Source organism: Malania oleifera, chromosome 2 (assembly GCF_029873635.1).
Source record: "Malania oleifera isolate guangnan ecotype guangnan chromosome 2, ASM2987363v1, whole genome shotgun sequence".
NCBI lineage: Eukaryota > Viridiplantae > Streptophyta > Magnoliopsida > Santalales > Ximeniaceae > Malania > Malania oleifera.
The window spans coordinates 8635390-8650599 of NC_080418.1; the positions used below are offsets into that span (position 1 = coordinate 8635390).

General features: G+C 36.2%; 2 protein-coding genes across 2 annotated transcripts; one reads left to right on the forward strand and one right to left on the reverse strand.

The window, feature by feature from the left end:
• The first annotated feature begins 7230 nt into the window (after positions 1-7230).
• LOC131148766 (proliferating cell nuclear antigen) lies at positions 7231-9534 on the forward strand. Its single transcript, XM_058098682.1, has 4 exons — positions 7231-7843; positions 8435-8587; positions 8707-8804; positions 8949-9534. Exons 1-4 carry the CDS (start codon positions 7525-7527, stop codon positions 9177-9179), a joined length of 801 nt encoding a protein of 266 aa, XP_057954665.1. The 5' UTR covers positions 7231-7524; the 3' UTR covers positions 9180-9534.
• Positions 9535-10064: 530 nt separating this feature from the next.
• LOC131148767 (probable sugar phosphate/phosphate translocator At3g11320) lies at positions 10065-15210 on the reverse strand. The gene is made up of 4 exons (XM_058098683.1): positions 14355-15210; positions 13205-13308; positions 12817-13045; positions 10065-10623 (listed from the first exon to the last, which is right to left on the reverse strand). Exons 1-4 carry the CDS (start codon positions 14793-14795, stop codon positions 10471-10473), a joined length of 927 nt encoding a protein of 308 aa, XP_057954666.1. The 5' UTR covers positions 14796-15210; the 3' UTR covers positions 10065-10470.

Here is a 15210-nt window from a genome sequence, read left to right on the forward strand (position 1 = left end):
ATGTTTCCAAATTTGACAAAATTATATATTGATGATGCGTTTTATTCTAGTAGATCCCGAATAAATATATTAAGTTTTAAAGATATACGTCGCAATAGATATCATGTTGAAACCAAAAATAAATGAGATATGAAATATCTTTTAATTACATCTATAGTTTCAAACCAGAAAATCATATTGAAAAAATTTTCAAGTTTTTCATCTGGTTTATATTTCACAAAACTAAAGATGGTTGAATCAAATTTTATGCACCGGAAGTGCTCCGAGCCTAAAAGTTTTATACTTTGGCATGATCGTCTTTGCCATTTTGGTTCAACTATGATGCAACGAATCATTGAAAATACACATGGACATCCATTAAATAATCAAAAAATTCTTTTAACTGGCGATTATTTTTGTATTTCTTGTACTTAAGGAAAACTACTTATTAGATTTTCTCCATCTAAATTACCTTTAGAGTCTCAATCTTTTCTGCAAAAAATACAAGGAGATATTTGTGACCCAATCCATCCATCTTGCGGACCATTTCAATATTTCATGGTTTTAATTTATACTTCTATTCGATGGTCACGTGTTTGTTTACTTTCAACTTGTAATGTTACTTTTGCTAAATTTATTGCTTAAATAATAAAGTCGAGATCAAGTTTTCATGATCATCCCATTCAGACTATCCGTTTAGATAATGCAGGTGAATTTTTTTCAAAAGCATATTATGACTATTGCATGTTAATAGGAATAAGTGCTAAACATTCTATTGCACATGTTCATACAACAAATGGTTTAGCGGAATCCTTCGTTAAGCGTTTACAATTTATTGCTAGACCTATGCTTATGCGATCAAAGCTTCTTGCATCTACTTGGGGTCATGCTATAGTGCAGTTACTTTCAGATTTATGATTAGTTTAACAGTTTCTAAAATACTTGTCATTCGCCTCTTGGACGAAGTAATAGCTTACTTATATGACTCATTGGATAATAACATATATATGAAAATCCCTTAAGGATTTAAAATGTCTTAATCATATATTCCAAAACAACAACAAATGTATTATGTTAAATTACAAATATCCTTGTATGGACTGAAGCAATTTAGACGAATGTGGTACAATCGTCTAAGTAAATATTTGTTGAAAATTTGATATGAAAAATAATCTTATATGTCCTTGTGTTTTTATCAAGAAGATAAACTATGGATTTGTTATAGTCGCAGTTTATGTTGATGACATAAACATAGTAGAAACTTCAGAAAATATCTCAACGACTACTAACTACTTAATGAAATAATTTAGAATGAAAAATTTTGGGAAGACAAAATTTTGTCTTGGTTTTCAAGTTAAACACTTAACAAGTGAAATTCTTATTCATCAATAATCTTATGAAGAAAAAATCTTAAAACAATTTTATATGGATAAATCTTATCCATCAAACTCCCTGATAGTTGTTCGTTCACTTGTTGTGAAAAATTATCTTTTTCGTCATTGAGACGATGATAAATAAATCGTTGGTCCTGAAGTACCCTATCTTAGTGAAATTTGAGCACTCTTGTATCTTGTAAATTGCACTAGACCAGATATAACTTTTGCAATAAATTTGTTAGCAAGGTTTAGTTCTACACCAACTAAAAGACATTTAAACGAAGTAAAACATGTTATTTGTTATCTGTGCGGTACATCTGATATTTGTTTGTTTTACCCAAAATGAGTAAAGTACGTGTTGAAAGGATATGCTGATGCTGGATATATTTCTAATCCTCATAAAGCTCGATCACAAACAGACTATATTTTTACATGTGCTAATACTGTTATCTCATGGCAATCTGTAAAGTAAACGATCACTGCTACCTCTTCAAACAATTCAAAAATATTAGCAGTTCACGAACCAAGTCGTGAATGTGTATGATTAAGAACTATAATCCAACACATTAAAGGGACAAGTGGATTATCACTTGAGAATGACAAGTTGTTGAGAATTCCACTTGTGAGCTTGTCTTACATTGGAAAATTAAAGTGGATAATGGGTGCTTATATACATGGATGGACCCAAGACCCAATTAGCTTGAGCTTTTGGGTCAAATTGGTGTTCACCCATGTGTATCAAGCCCACCCATGGGCTCCTTCGGTCCTAACAAGTGGTATCAGAGCCCGGTTGGAGTAGAAAAGTCATATTGGAAGTGATGCCGAAATTTATAGCTCTGTCCAGTAGATCAAAACTGTGTTTTGAGGCCACCATCACATTCAGCTCGCCGAGATGAAGAGAAGGGTGCAATCTGGAGCACGAACGGAGTTCTTCAGACGCCGCACGCGCCCCTACGCGCCTTACTGGAGCAAGACGCCTTTACATGCGCCGATGAACACATCCTCACGCGCTGCACGCGTCTTCTTCGCCCGTTCCGCCTCGACCTAACCCAGTCCACTACCTGATCCGAACCGGCAAGAGACTCAGACTCGGGTAGACCCGAGATCCGATCCTTGCCCTGGATCCGACCCACTGCTCAGAACCAGCCACGTCAGTCGGAGCCCCATGTCAGCTGGTGGGCCCCACACTACCACGTCACCAGTGGGTCCTACCTCTACCACGTCAACAGCGGTGCCACGTTAGCGTCCCGTCATCAGTTGCCATGCCAACGCCACATCAACAAGTTTGACTAGGTTTGACTGAAAACTTTGGCTGAGCTTTTTGGGGTCGTTGTGGATTCGTTTTTCGAGCGACTCGAACCATTTCTAGGGTTTTCGATCGTTTCAGATCCAACCGTACTATCTATTTGAGCTAATTCCATCTCTAGATTAGTAATCGAGATGTCGAATGAAAAGAGCTAAAAAATTGAAATGTTCAACGGGAACAATTTCGGTTTCTAGAAGATGCAGATAAAAGATTATTTGTTTGGGAAGGAATTGCACTTACCGTTGAAGGGTAAGCCAACATCCATGAAAGAGGACGAGTGGGAGTTGCTTGATTGAGAAGCCCTCGGAGCCATCAGAATGACATTGTCGAAATCTGTGGCGTTCAATATAAAGCATATAGCATCCACCAAGTCTCTGATGGATGCGCTCTCTAAAATGTACAATCAGCCTTCGGCCGCAAATAAGGTACATCTCATGAAAAGACTATTTACGATGAACATGTCTACAAGTGAGAGTTTCAGCAGACATCTGAATAACTTCAATGAGTTGTCTGATCAACTCGCCTCAGTTGGGATAACGTTTGATAATGAGATTCGGGCCCTACTGATTCTCAGTCAGTTGCCTGAAAGTTAGAATAGTGTCGTTACTGCCATCAGTAGCTCCGCAAGAAAATCGAAGCTTGTATACGATGAGGTCGTTAGCATGATTTTGACGGAGGAGATAAGAATGCAGTCGAACGATAGCTCCACTTCGAGTTTAGCCTTGAACATGGAGAGTCGAGGCAGAGGAAACAGGCATGGACGATCAAACAACCGCGGCAGATCTAGGCCTAGGTGGTCTAAATCCGAAAATCCCAAAGGTAATTAGGACATAGGTTCCCAGAGCACAAAAGTTATTGAGTGTTGGAACTGTGAAAAAACTGGTCATTACAGGAACCAGTGCAGGAGTCAGAATAAAGAATTCGAGACGAGGGCAAAGTCAGAAGCAAATATTGCTTCCGAGAATGATGAGATGTTGATCTACTCTTTGGAAAGCAAGCAGGAGTCTTGGGTCTTAGACTCCGGAGCCTCATTTCATGCCACATGCTGCAGAGATTGCCTAGAGGAATACACACCATGTAATTTTGGTAAGGTGTACCTTGACAACGATTAACCTTGTGACGTAACCGGCAAGGGAGTTGTGAAGATCAGTATAAACGAGTTAGTATGGAAACTAAAGGATGTCAGGTATATTTCATACCTGAGAAAGAATTTGATCTTAGTGGGTCAGCTGGCAGATGAAGGATACATGACGAAATTCATTGGCAATGAATGGAAAGTCTCAAAGGTCTACTAACGATTGTGCGAGTTAAAAAAAACGGAACATTTTTTCTAATCTCCAATGCCTCTATGTCTATTTTAGTTGCTGTAGGAAATGACGACAGCAACATCTGGCACCAACAACTTGGTCACATAAGCGAGAAGGAACTCAGAGTGATGCACTCAAAGGAAAAATTGAGTGGTCTACAATTAATGCAGGTTGACATGTGTGAGGATTGTATAGTAAGGAAACAGAAGAGGGTTAGTTTCCAGATAAACACCCATGAATGTGTCGGGGCACATCAGCAGAATACCGAGAATCCTCAGGTGGAGGAACCAGTGGAGCAGATTGTCGTATCACCATCTCCTACTCCAGCTCCGGAGCTTAGGAGAGCTACTCAGTCACATATAACAGATAGAAGGTATATTGATTACTTACTTCCTACAGATGGAGGATAGCCCAAATTCAATGATAAAGCATGTCAGGTGGCAGATACGAGCAAGTGGGAGCTTGCGATGAAGGATGAGATGAAATCCCTCACCTCCAATAGAACGTGGAAGTTGTCCAAAGACCTTCACAACAAGTGGGTGTACAAAATAAAAGAGGAGCATGATGGCTCCAGAAGGTACAAGCTTCAGTTGGTAGTCAAAGACTTCGAGCAAAAGGACGGGATTGACTACACCGACATTTTTACACCAGTTATGAAGATGATAGCCATCAGATTAGTCCACAAGAGTCGAGCAGACAGGAAGATGGTGACTACAGAGAAACTGAAGTTGTGTTCAACTTCAGTTGGTCTTCATGCTTGAAGACACATATTATGAGCACATCATTTATTCATGATACTGGTTGAGGAGGTGTCTCTATCTCAAAGTGGGAGATTGTTAGAGATGGAGCCAAAAGACAACTAGGAGATGACGCGTTGCTGAGTCCGAAAATGCGTGGAATTTATTCTCTATTAATCTCTTTATTATAAACTTCAAATTATAATTAATTTGATTGGTTTTATCTTAATTGTAATTTACATTCAAAGCCTATAAAAGGAGGGCTGTGGAAGATGTATTGTATAGCACAAAAGTGCAGAGATAGCACATGTGTGTGCAGAGTAGCTCAGAGAGAGCAGAGAGCAATAAGGGAAGAAGAGAGAGAGAGAGAGAGAGAGAGAGAGAGAGAGAGAGAGAGAGAGAATTGTAATATTTTATGGCGAGTTAGTGAATTTTGGTGTGTGCTCCGTGGACGTAGGTCGTTCTTAACCGAATCACGTAAAAATCTTAGTGTCACTTTAATCTTGATGCTCACAGGTTCCTAACAAGTGGTATCAGAGCCGACAGTTTGTAACTCTAGGTGAGCGACATTGTAAAAGTTGATACGGGAAGCTAATTCTCCTGACGTGCTAATAGTTGGAGGACCAAGTGTGTGGCTGAGCCCAATAAGGATCATCTAGGCTGCGGATGGATCCGAATAGGGTCAAGACGTGGGGGGTAGGATTGGTTTGGAGGCACGTGGAATGCAATTTGAGGCACGTAAGACGCTAGTGGTAAGGCCCACTTGAGCAACTGCTAGAGAATTGTCCCATAAGGGAGACAATTTCCGTTCAAGGGGGAGCATGAACTCACAAGTGAGGGGGAGATTGTTGAGAATTCCACTTGTGAGCTTGTCCCACATTGGAAAATTAAAGTGGATAATGGGTGCTTATATACATGGATGGACCCAATACCTAATTAGCTTGAGCTTTTGTGTCAAATTGGTGTTCACTCATGTGTATCAAGCCCACCAATGGGTTCCTCCGGTCCTAACACAAGTCAACAATATTGTACGAGAACAATGCAGCATGTATTGCATAAGTCAAATGTGGGTATGTAAAAGGTGATAAAACTAACATATTTCACTAAAGTTCGTTTACACTCATGAACTTCTGAAAAAATGAGACGGTGACATTTGTAAAATTCATTCAAGTGACGACTCATCAGATCCACTCACAAAAACATTGTCAACTTCAATTTAAAAAAAAACATGTACATGATATTGGAATGCGACGATTTAAGGACATTTTTTAATTTATTGTATTTTTTATGGGAAGTATAAATACTGTATTTTTTTTTTCCTTCGTTAAGGTTTTGTCCCATAGGGTTTTCCTTAGCGAAGGTTTTAACGAGCCATATTCATAGTATATAGTCATCAACAGGGAAGTGTTTTATAATTCTTTTTTTTTATTTCATTTACAACAAGTAGGAACTCACGAGAATATTGTTAACTATGCACAATAAAGACCTATAAATAATTTGTAATCCATCAATAATTAATGATGGTCTATTAACATTCAAACCAACTTACATATGTAAAATTCCAACTTACATATGTAAAATTCATTGTTGGACCCACGTCAAATCATAACTTTGAGGATTCTAAATCTTATATAGATGAAAAATTCTTGATAAGATATAACTAAATTACCAAGAGTCATGTCTAGTTATGACAATAGGATCTATATTTACTAAATTAGCTATGAAGCCGATTGTGGAAGTATGAAACTACTTCCTCTTTCCTTATTTAACAATATATAGATTTTTATTATAAGCATTATTATTCTATATTTTGAAAACAATTACAAAAAAAGCTTAACCTAGTTTTTAATTTTTAAAATTTATGTAAGATAATATTTTGAATCATGAGTTTTGGGACTTGAATTGGATTTGTGGATTTAGAAAAAATTCTATATATAATGCACACAAATTAAAATTTAAAATACAAACTCCATGAACTCATATGCAAAATAAGAGTTATTTTTTTTAAATAATAAAAAATATTTAAAAATAAAATAATATTTTTTTAACTATTTTAAAAAATTAGAATAAAACATAAAACTATTTCAACGGACAAATAGTGCAAAAACCATTTGTTGTTGCTTATTTATTCCATATGAATGTTGTAAAATTAAAAAGTTAGCTAACATTTTTTTAAAAAGTTTTTAAAAAGTTAAATTGAAAAATAAAAGTTATTTTATAAAGTTAAACAAACTCTTAAGATTTCAAAAATCATAACATCACTCCTAGTTATATGCTTATAGTAAAAAATGAACTATATAATACCACTCCTAACTATACGCTTATAGTAAAAAATGAATTATATAAGGAAAATTTGCCTTATAAATCTCAAGGAACATCAATAAAAATATTTATTTTTTTATCAAATCTAAGATTATGTTTGCTTCATAGAGTATTTATTCATAAAAATAAATTAATAATTATTATAAAATAAATAATAATATTAAATTAAATAAATAAGAAATAACTATCCTCACCACCATCTCAATTCTCACTTGCCAAAGGAGAAACCAACACTATCGGCCCACGTGCTTAAGATTTCACCTCCAAATTCCCAAAACCGTGGCGGGAATTAAATTATTTCCATGTCCCGCCAAACAGAGCCCTAGCTTTTGAGCCATTTTTTCAAAACCCTTGCAGTACATAATAAAACCCCAACCCACAACCCCCTTCCCCTCAAGTTTCCCACTCTTTCCTTTCAAATCCCTCCGGCACCTCTAGTCCTAACCCTAGCTCTAACTTTCTGCAGAAGCAGATCAGAAGAAGAAGAAGAAGAAGAAATGTTGGAACTGAGGCTTGTTCAGGGCAGTCTCCTGAAGAAGGTCCTAGACGCAATCAAGGACCTGGTGAACGATGCCAACTTCGATTGCTCGGCCACTGGGTTCTCTCTCCAGGCCATGGATTCTAGTCACGTGGCGCTGGTGGCTCTCCTCCTCAGATCGGAGGGCTTCGAGCACTACCGCTGCGATCGCAACATCTCCATGGGCATGAACCTCAACAACATGTCCAAGTTACTAAAGTGCGCCGGTAACGACGATATCATCACCATCAAGGCCGATGATGGCAGCGATACTGTCACCTTCATGTTTGAAAGTCCTAGTATGGTTTCTGCTCCCCCTTTCTGCTGCATATGTTGATTTTTCGCTTGAATGTTTTATGGCTTCCATCAGTAGGGTTCACTACAAGGCTGTGTTTGGTTGCCCCTGTAAGAAGAGAAATTAACTGCGTTTCGGAACTCGGAGTTTGTGCTTTGGATTTGAATTCATGTGAATTTGAAAATGAAAAAAAAAAAAAAAAAATACGGTGCAGGATTACATTAGAATTTATTCAAAACCACAAAAAACCCAAATTCAAAACCTGAATTGATGATCCCAAATGTAGCATAATCGTGGTATTTTATTGCTGATATAGCTTGATTGAGTTTAGTTTTTCATGGGTCTAAAGATGACTGCAGATACAATACTCGGAACTTGCCCTTCTCTCTTTCTTCTATTTTATTAGCTGTTAAACGGATGATTGCTATATCAGAACTGCCTCTATGTGTTTGATATGTTCTGTTCAAGTGTTTGATTTGTTTTTGTTGCGTTAGCCATTTAGTGACAATACCAGATTTTTCTTTAAATTTAATTATGACTGATGTTTATTTATTCATTTATTTATTTTTTAATTCTTTTCATTGTTGGATTGAAGGTCAAGATAAAATTTCAGATTTTGAGATGAAGCTGATGGACATTGATAGCGAGCATCTTGGGATTCCTGAAGCAGAGTACCATGCAATTGTCAGGATGCCTTCCGCTGAGTTTGCTAGGATCTGCAAGGATCTCAGCAGTATTGGTGATACTGGTACTATGTTAGCTAATGATTGTGTTTTGGTTTTTGTGTTTGTCTACAAATTTTGTTCCAATATTTGGTTCCATACTCAGGTTTAAAATGTGAGTTTTTTGTTTAATGGGTGTTTGTAGTTGTGATTTCTGTAACAAAGGAAGGTGTGAAGTTCTCCACAAGAGGGGATATTGGAAATGCAAATATTGTCTGTAGGCAAAACACTACAGTGGACAAGGTTTGTTCTTTTGCCGTAGCTACCACATTTCTAATGTCAATTGCATTGGAAGTGTCACCTGAAACATAAATATTTTGTGATTTTAGTATGAAGAATCTAAGAACTGATATGGGTATGAATCTTTTGTGGTGAAATTTTTTACAGCCAGAAGAAGCTACAATCATAGAGATGAATGAGCCTGTGTCCTTAACATTTGCATTGAGGTACATGAATTCCTTCACAAAGGCAACTCCATTGTCTAACACAGTTACAATCAGCTTGTCCTCAGAGCTGCCTGTTGTGGTTGAGTACAAGATTGCAGAGATGGGTTACATCAGATTCTATTTGGCTCCTAAAATAGAAGAGGATGATGAAGAGACTAAGCCTCAGGTTTAAATGTCGCAGATTTTTAATCTGACCTTGAAGCCCTATGTCCAGTTCTGCTTTGAAGCAATTTTATGATCTGAAATTTTCAATGTAATGTTGTTTCTCGTACATTTTTATCTGAGCCGTCCACACTTCTTAGGAATGCAATTATTAGTTCAGGACTCTTTACATTGGGTTTTCAAGTGTTGTGCTTAACTTGGTGATTGTACTCGTTATTTTTTAGGAAAAAATATATGCTTGTATTTTCTTAAAAAAAAGAAAAAAGTTTTGCTGTGTATTTAATTAAGTTCATTTATTTAAAATTTGGTAGAAGTTTGGCCTGTATAGTTTTTGTTTCTTTTAATACCATTGAGTTTGATGGACTTATCTTGGGTTTTGATTTGTGTATTTGAATAAAATGTAGCATAATATTACAATGAATTTGGTCTAAATTTACACATCTAAATTTAATGGTTGAAACCATGTTTTCAAATGTAGTGTTAAGAAAATTTTGGGAAAATTAAATTGAAAGACAAATGAAGGCACTTGAAAAATATGAAGATCTTAAATTCACTTGAGATTTGTTGAAAAAGGGACAGTAGGTAGGTCATGTTTGAAGTTTTAAAAGAAAAAAATGATTTGCTTGTTTGGTTGGTTGGTAAATTACATAACTAGTTCTTAAACTAGCAATCTTGGTAAAAATGACTTGATTTTTTTTAGTTAAGTAACAAAAATGATTTTGCCCTTACTAGTTATAAGGAACAAAGTAATGCATAATTCATTCGTTTGAATAAAACAGTGAGGTATTTGGACAAAGCGTTTTTCAACTGAAGGGAAAAAAACGCATGGTTTAAATTGGAACCTCATTGAATACAAATACAGTTAATGAAAAATAAAGTATGAAACACAATCAAATTAAATAATGAGATCCTCTCAATAATTTACCAAAATTGACAAAAACAACAAATTCTGAATCAAAACCCAACCAACAACTACCTTGAAGCATGGTTGACATTTTCTCATCACCTAAAACTAAAAGATCATAGAAAGTCAAAACAAATGTTTTGGTCTCCCTCTATAGTCCCCTCTCTCTCTTTGGCCTAAAAAAAGAGGAAAAAAGATAAACCTTTTTTCTTCACTTGATCTATAATTGCTTCTGAAAAAGCTCCTTGACATAAAATGTGGGGGGTTTTGCAATTTATAGCATCTGCTGTGAGTTGTATCCATCCACATTGGACTGGAGAAGCTCAGAGCGCCAAGATTAGATTTAACATTATAAATTAGACGAGCACCATGCATTATGCATCAATGGATTTTCTCTTTAAGAAGTCTTGCTTCTTTTCTTTGCTTCACCGTAGAAGACAACACCCATTACCGTGAGGGCGTAACCCAGCATCCCAGTCACTGATACGGGGTTTTTAAATATTAAGATTGAGACCACCACAGCAACAGCACCTTTAGCATTTCCCAACACCTGTAAGCAAGCCAATGTACCAACACTAGTTATTATTCATATGCATCACTTCACCAGGACTCACATTTCTCTCATGAAATTTAAATCTGTCCTATCACTTTTTTTTGTACTATTGTCATATACACTTGCAGATTTTATGAACTTTTTGAGTGATCACTTCCAAATAGTGTGCTAGACTACTAGTTCAACATGACCAGTATAGATTTATAGTTATGCTTACCTGGTAGGACATAGGGTTTAAGCATTAATATAGCCAATTAGTTGGAGAGGCGAAATTTAATATTTCCAATTGTTTATCAAAATCTTAGGAGCCTTGCTATTCTTATACATGTGTGTACATGCTCTAAAGGCCCTATGAACCCTGGGGCCATTTTTATACTTTATCAGACTAAAGTTGTATATTTTGTGCTTTGACAACCTGACAGTGATCAAACAGTTAACTCCAATGAACCAAACCAGATTTTGAAGAATAAAACTTAGATGGATTTATTACATTCTTGGCTTTCAAGGAAAAAGACAAAAGTTGCAAAATAAATTATCAAGATACTTACGAAAACAAATACAACCTACAAGGGATGGTTAGAAAAGATTGTACAGATACAGCAAGAGGCAGAACACCAAAAGCATCAGTGAATGAACCTATTTGCTTGAGAGTACTTATAAGGTAAATTATATTACATGTTCCTAAAGTTTGATTGAATTGCACTCCACTCCCTGCATTTTAAACTTGGACAATTTGATCCTTGTTGAAGTTTCATATTCAGGCTAGTTCAAGTCCCTTTTTAGGGACTGCACCAAATTTAAATTGGAACATTAAAGATTAGACTGTCACAGTTTAAACTTCAAGAGTGAAGAGCAACTCAACCAAACTCAACTTCTGGTGTAATACCCTTTAATTTAATTTTTTTAACTGTTATTATGTATGACTAAAGATTTTAGTTATTATGTATTTTATATGTATTTTAAAATACATAATAACTAAGAAGGGGGTATGCAATAGATTTACTAAGGTCATTAAGGATATGTGTGATAAAGTAGTGATTAGCATTAGGATTGTAGGAGGGGAATCTAGAGATTTTCCTATCATAATAAGTGTACATCAAGATTTTGCTTTGAATCCTTATCTTTTTACTTTAGTGATTGATGAACTTATTAGAATATCCAAAATGAGATCCCTTGGTGTATGTTGTTTGCAGATGATATCGTGTTGATTGATAATAATAAGAACGGCATGAAATCTAAGTTTGAACTTTGGAGAGTCACATTAAAGTCTAAAGGGTTTAGGATAAGTAGGAATAAGATAGAATATAGGAAACGTAATTTCAATAATGTAAGGAGCAGCAATGGAAAGAAAATTAATCTTGATAATCAACTAATCAAGAGATAAATAATACTAATAAATTTATATATCTTGGATCTATTATGCAAACGGAAGGGTAAATTGAAGAAGATATAGTACATGAAATTCAAACGTGTTGGGTAAAATGGAGGAGTATGTCAGGTGTTTTTTGTAATCATACTATCATAGAATGCTCTTAAAATTAAAAGAAAAATTTTATAAGACGACTATAAGGCTGGCTATGCTTTATGGTTCAAAATGTTGGGTAACTAAGAAGCAACGTGTACAAAAAATAAAAGTTACTAAAATGTGAATATTAAGGTAGATGAGTGATATAACATTAAAATATAAAGTAAAAAATGAGCATATATGCAATAATTTAAGCATAACACCGATTGAAGAAAAGATAAGGGAGAAGCGGCTTAGATGGTTTAGGCATTTGAAACGTAGTATTGGCAGAGCACCTGTAGGGAGGAGTGAGTTAGTTATTAATTTTGACATGAAAAGAGATACGGATAGTTTTAAAATAATTTGGAATGAAATAGTGAGGAAGGATTTAATAATCCTTAATCTACAAGTGGAAAATGCTCTCGATTGGGTGAAGTGGAGGAAAAGGATTCATGTAACCGACCCCACTTAATGGGATTTAAGACTTGTTGTTGTTGTTAATAATAACAAATCTTTAGTCATTCATTTCCTTTATTCTGAATTAGTTATTTTCTTAGTTTGATAATAATATCATATTGAGTGCTCAAGTAACTAAATAGCAAGCTACAGATTGATAGTTTAACAGAAAACCAGGAAAAGAGAGACTCAGGGAAGAGTGTGCGAAATTGAAGGGGGAGGAGGAATACCTGTAGGGTCAAGGCACTGGTGTGTTTGGTGACCAAGAAATTGGTCAAATTCACAAAATATGCCAGTGCAGAATTAAAGATTAGATACCATAAAATCCTGACATCATCTCTGGCAAGTGCTATTGTCATTGCAATCACATCTTTCTCCATCAAGAGCGCTGCTGGAAGGAGCAATACAACAGCTACTGGAGCCATGTACATGAGAAGGTTCATAGAATTAAGTTTTTCCCTGGAAAAACATTCAAAGTATTTGCACATGGGCCTAAGTTCCAGTGAGTACAAAAATGTTATTTATGAATAAAAAGATGATAAAAATGCCTCTTTCTTAGCATTTTACCATTTTTTTGTTTATATATTTCAATTTGGTAGAGACATATCCATTGATTACCCTTCAGAGGAGAGCAAAATTCCTTGAAGTACTGACTTTAGTGCACGAGCAGCTGTAGCACCAATGCACATTATAAACCCAAAGAGATGGAAGCTTGGTTCTCCCTACATGTGCACAACAAGGACAATAATAATCACTCTTATTTTGCATTCCAACAACATAATGCCAAAAACACAGGAACTAATCCTTTTTCTAGTGTACCTGCAATGTAATGCATACAGAAAAGACAACCAAAACAACACTTACAAACCCAAGCAGAAGGATTTCAGGATAATAAGATCAATGCTTATAACAAGTCAGCGACATGGTAGATGGTTCTCCCAATTTGCAATACCATGATGCTTAGCTATCGCTAGAATCTTGAGAACTTTTTAACACCAACAGCATAAGTAGACAGCAGCATGATAGATGGGGTACCAAATTGTGTTATTATCATGCTTAGTGAGCACTGGACTCTCATAAACTACTGAATAGCACAAAAGCAAAGGGAAATTTTGCCAAACTAAACCTAGTATTAAATAGGAAATAACTTTCCAATGTGGAGATCAACTATATCATAAATTTGGAATTCTTGTTCAGTTGAGATCAGCATTAGACAAAAATAATTTAGAAAACCATAAAAAACATAAATTTAATGGAAATTGATTTAACAGAGCAATGAACTCCACAATCTCAGTGAGCGTAAGAAGAAATGTCAACCAAGTTAATACCTAGTATCATTTAAAGGTGGAAAACACTTCTGTAGAAAAGTCCATAGAGATAGTTTGGACGGATAACATTTATGGTATCCTTCATTCTGATCACAGAGAATTTAAACTGAAAATAAATAGTACATTTGATAAAAATAATAAAAAAGCAATACCAACAGAAATTAATTATTTCTTGACCTTAATCAGGAAATTTGCTAACGAATCAACATATACGAAATTCCAAAAGCTTATTCAATTATCAGCAGTTCGATATCCAAAAATAACAATTCAGTTGATTAACTATATACACACGATGTAAACAAATACAGTTACCCATACAGTACATCCAACAAAAAAGAAATTTGCCAAGAGAAACTCACGAAAAAGGTTCAAAATTTAACCATCCCTCTCCTCCGGGCAAAAAAAAAAAAAAAGAAGAGAAAAAGGGTAGGAACTCTTACTCCACTGGCAATGACGACGCCGGTGACAACCGGTACAAGTGCAACATAGGTGAGCCAAGCTTCCCTCCTCAGCGTCATCATATAGGCAAAAACCGCCGTGAAGAACGGCGTGGTTGCGCCGATCGCCTGGTTGAACGACACCGGAAGATACCGAAGCGAGATATTGCCACTGACGACCGACGAGCAGAACACAAGGCTGAGCGCCGAGATTTTCAGGAACTGGACCCTCGATCGGACACTCTGCATTGGCACGATCTTCAACCACGAGGTGGCGATGTAGCTGAGCAGCGAACACGCCATCATGTGGCAGAAGGTGAGGAAGATCGGGTACTTGAAGCCGTAGTTGCTGAGCAAGTACTTATTCAGCAACAAAACCCCAATGTTGGACGAGTACCACGACGCGACGAGCCCGATCGTGAAGACGCGGCCCGAGACCTTCATCGATTCGATTACAGACACGAATTTTTCCAAATCAGACGAATTAATCGAGCAGAATAATCGGAAGGTAACCTACCGACGGCTTCGTGTGCCGAAACGGCGTTGAATATGAATCCAAAATGATCGATGTTAAAAAGAGAACGCAGTTGGTGATCGTGATTCTCCAGAGCGACAGTGACCGATGATCAGGAAGATCTATGAATCTGAGAGAATTTTGTTGTGATTAAATGGGGCTGACATATAGGGTTCGAATTGAGGAAGAAGAAGGATTGTGTTAGAGAGAGAGAGAGAGAATGGGGGGAGTTTGTGTTGGAGTTTGAGGAGGTAAAGGCGGAATTTGGAAGGAGAGTTTCTGTATGTTCGTTTCCATTTCAAACACTTTCTTCAATTACGCGCGGTAATTGAAATTATCATGGAC

Bases quoted from the DNA above. Each gene is read 5' to 3' on its own strand.
- LOC131148766 (XM_058098682.1), top strand. From the start codon at position 7,525: ATGTTGGAACTGAGGCTTGTTCAGGGCAGTCTCCTGAAGAAGGTCCTA. The intron at 7,844-8,434 runs GTATGGTTTCTG...GTTGGATTGAAG, and splicing joins CTTCATGTTTGAAAGTCCTA to GTCAAGATAAAATTTCAGAT. The intron at 8,805-8,948 runs GTTTGTTCTTTT...AATTTTTTACAG, and splicing joins AAAACACTACAGTGGACAAG to CCAGAAGAAGCTACAATCAT.
- LOC131148767 (XM_058098683.1), bottom strand. From the start codon at position 14,795: ATGAAGGTCTCGGGCCGCGTCTTCACGATCGGGCTCGTCGCGTCGTGG. The intron at 13,309-14,354 runs GTAAGAGTTCCT...GTGCACATGTAG, and splicing joins GCGTCGTCATTGCCAGTGGA to GGAGAACCAAGCTTCCATCT. The intron at 13,046-13,204 runs GTAATCAATGGA...ATGTTTTTCCAG, and splicing joins ATTTTGCTCTCCTCTGAAGG to GGAAAAACTTAATTCTATGA.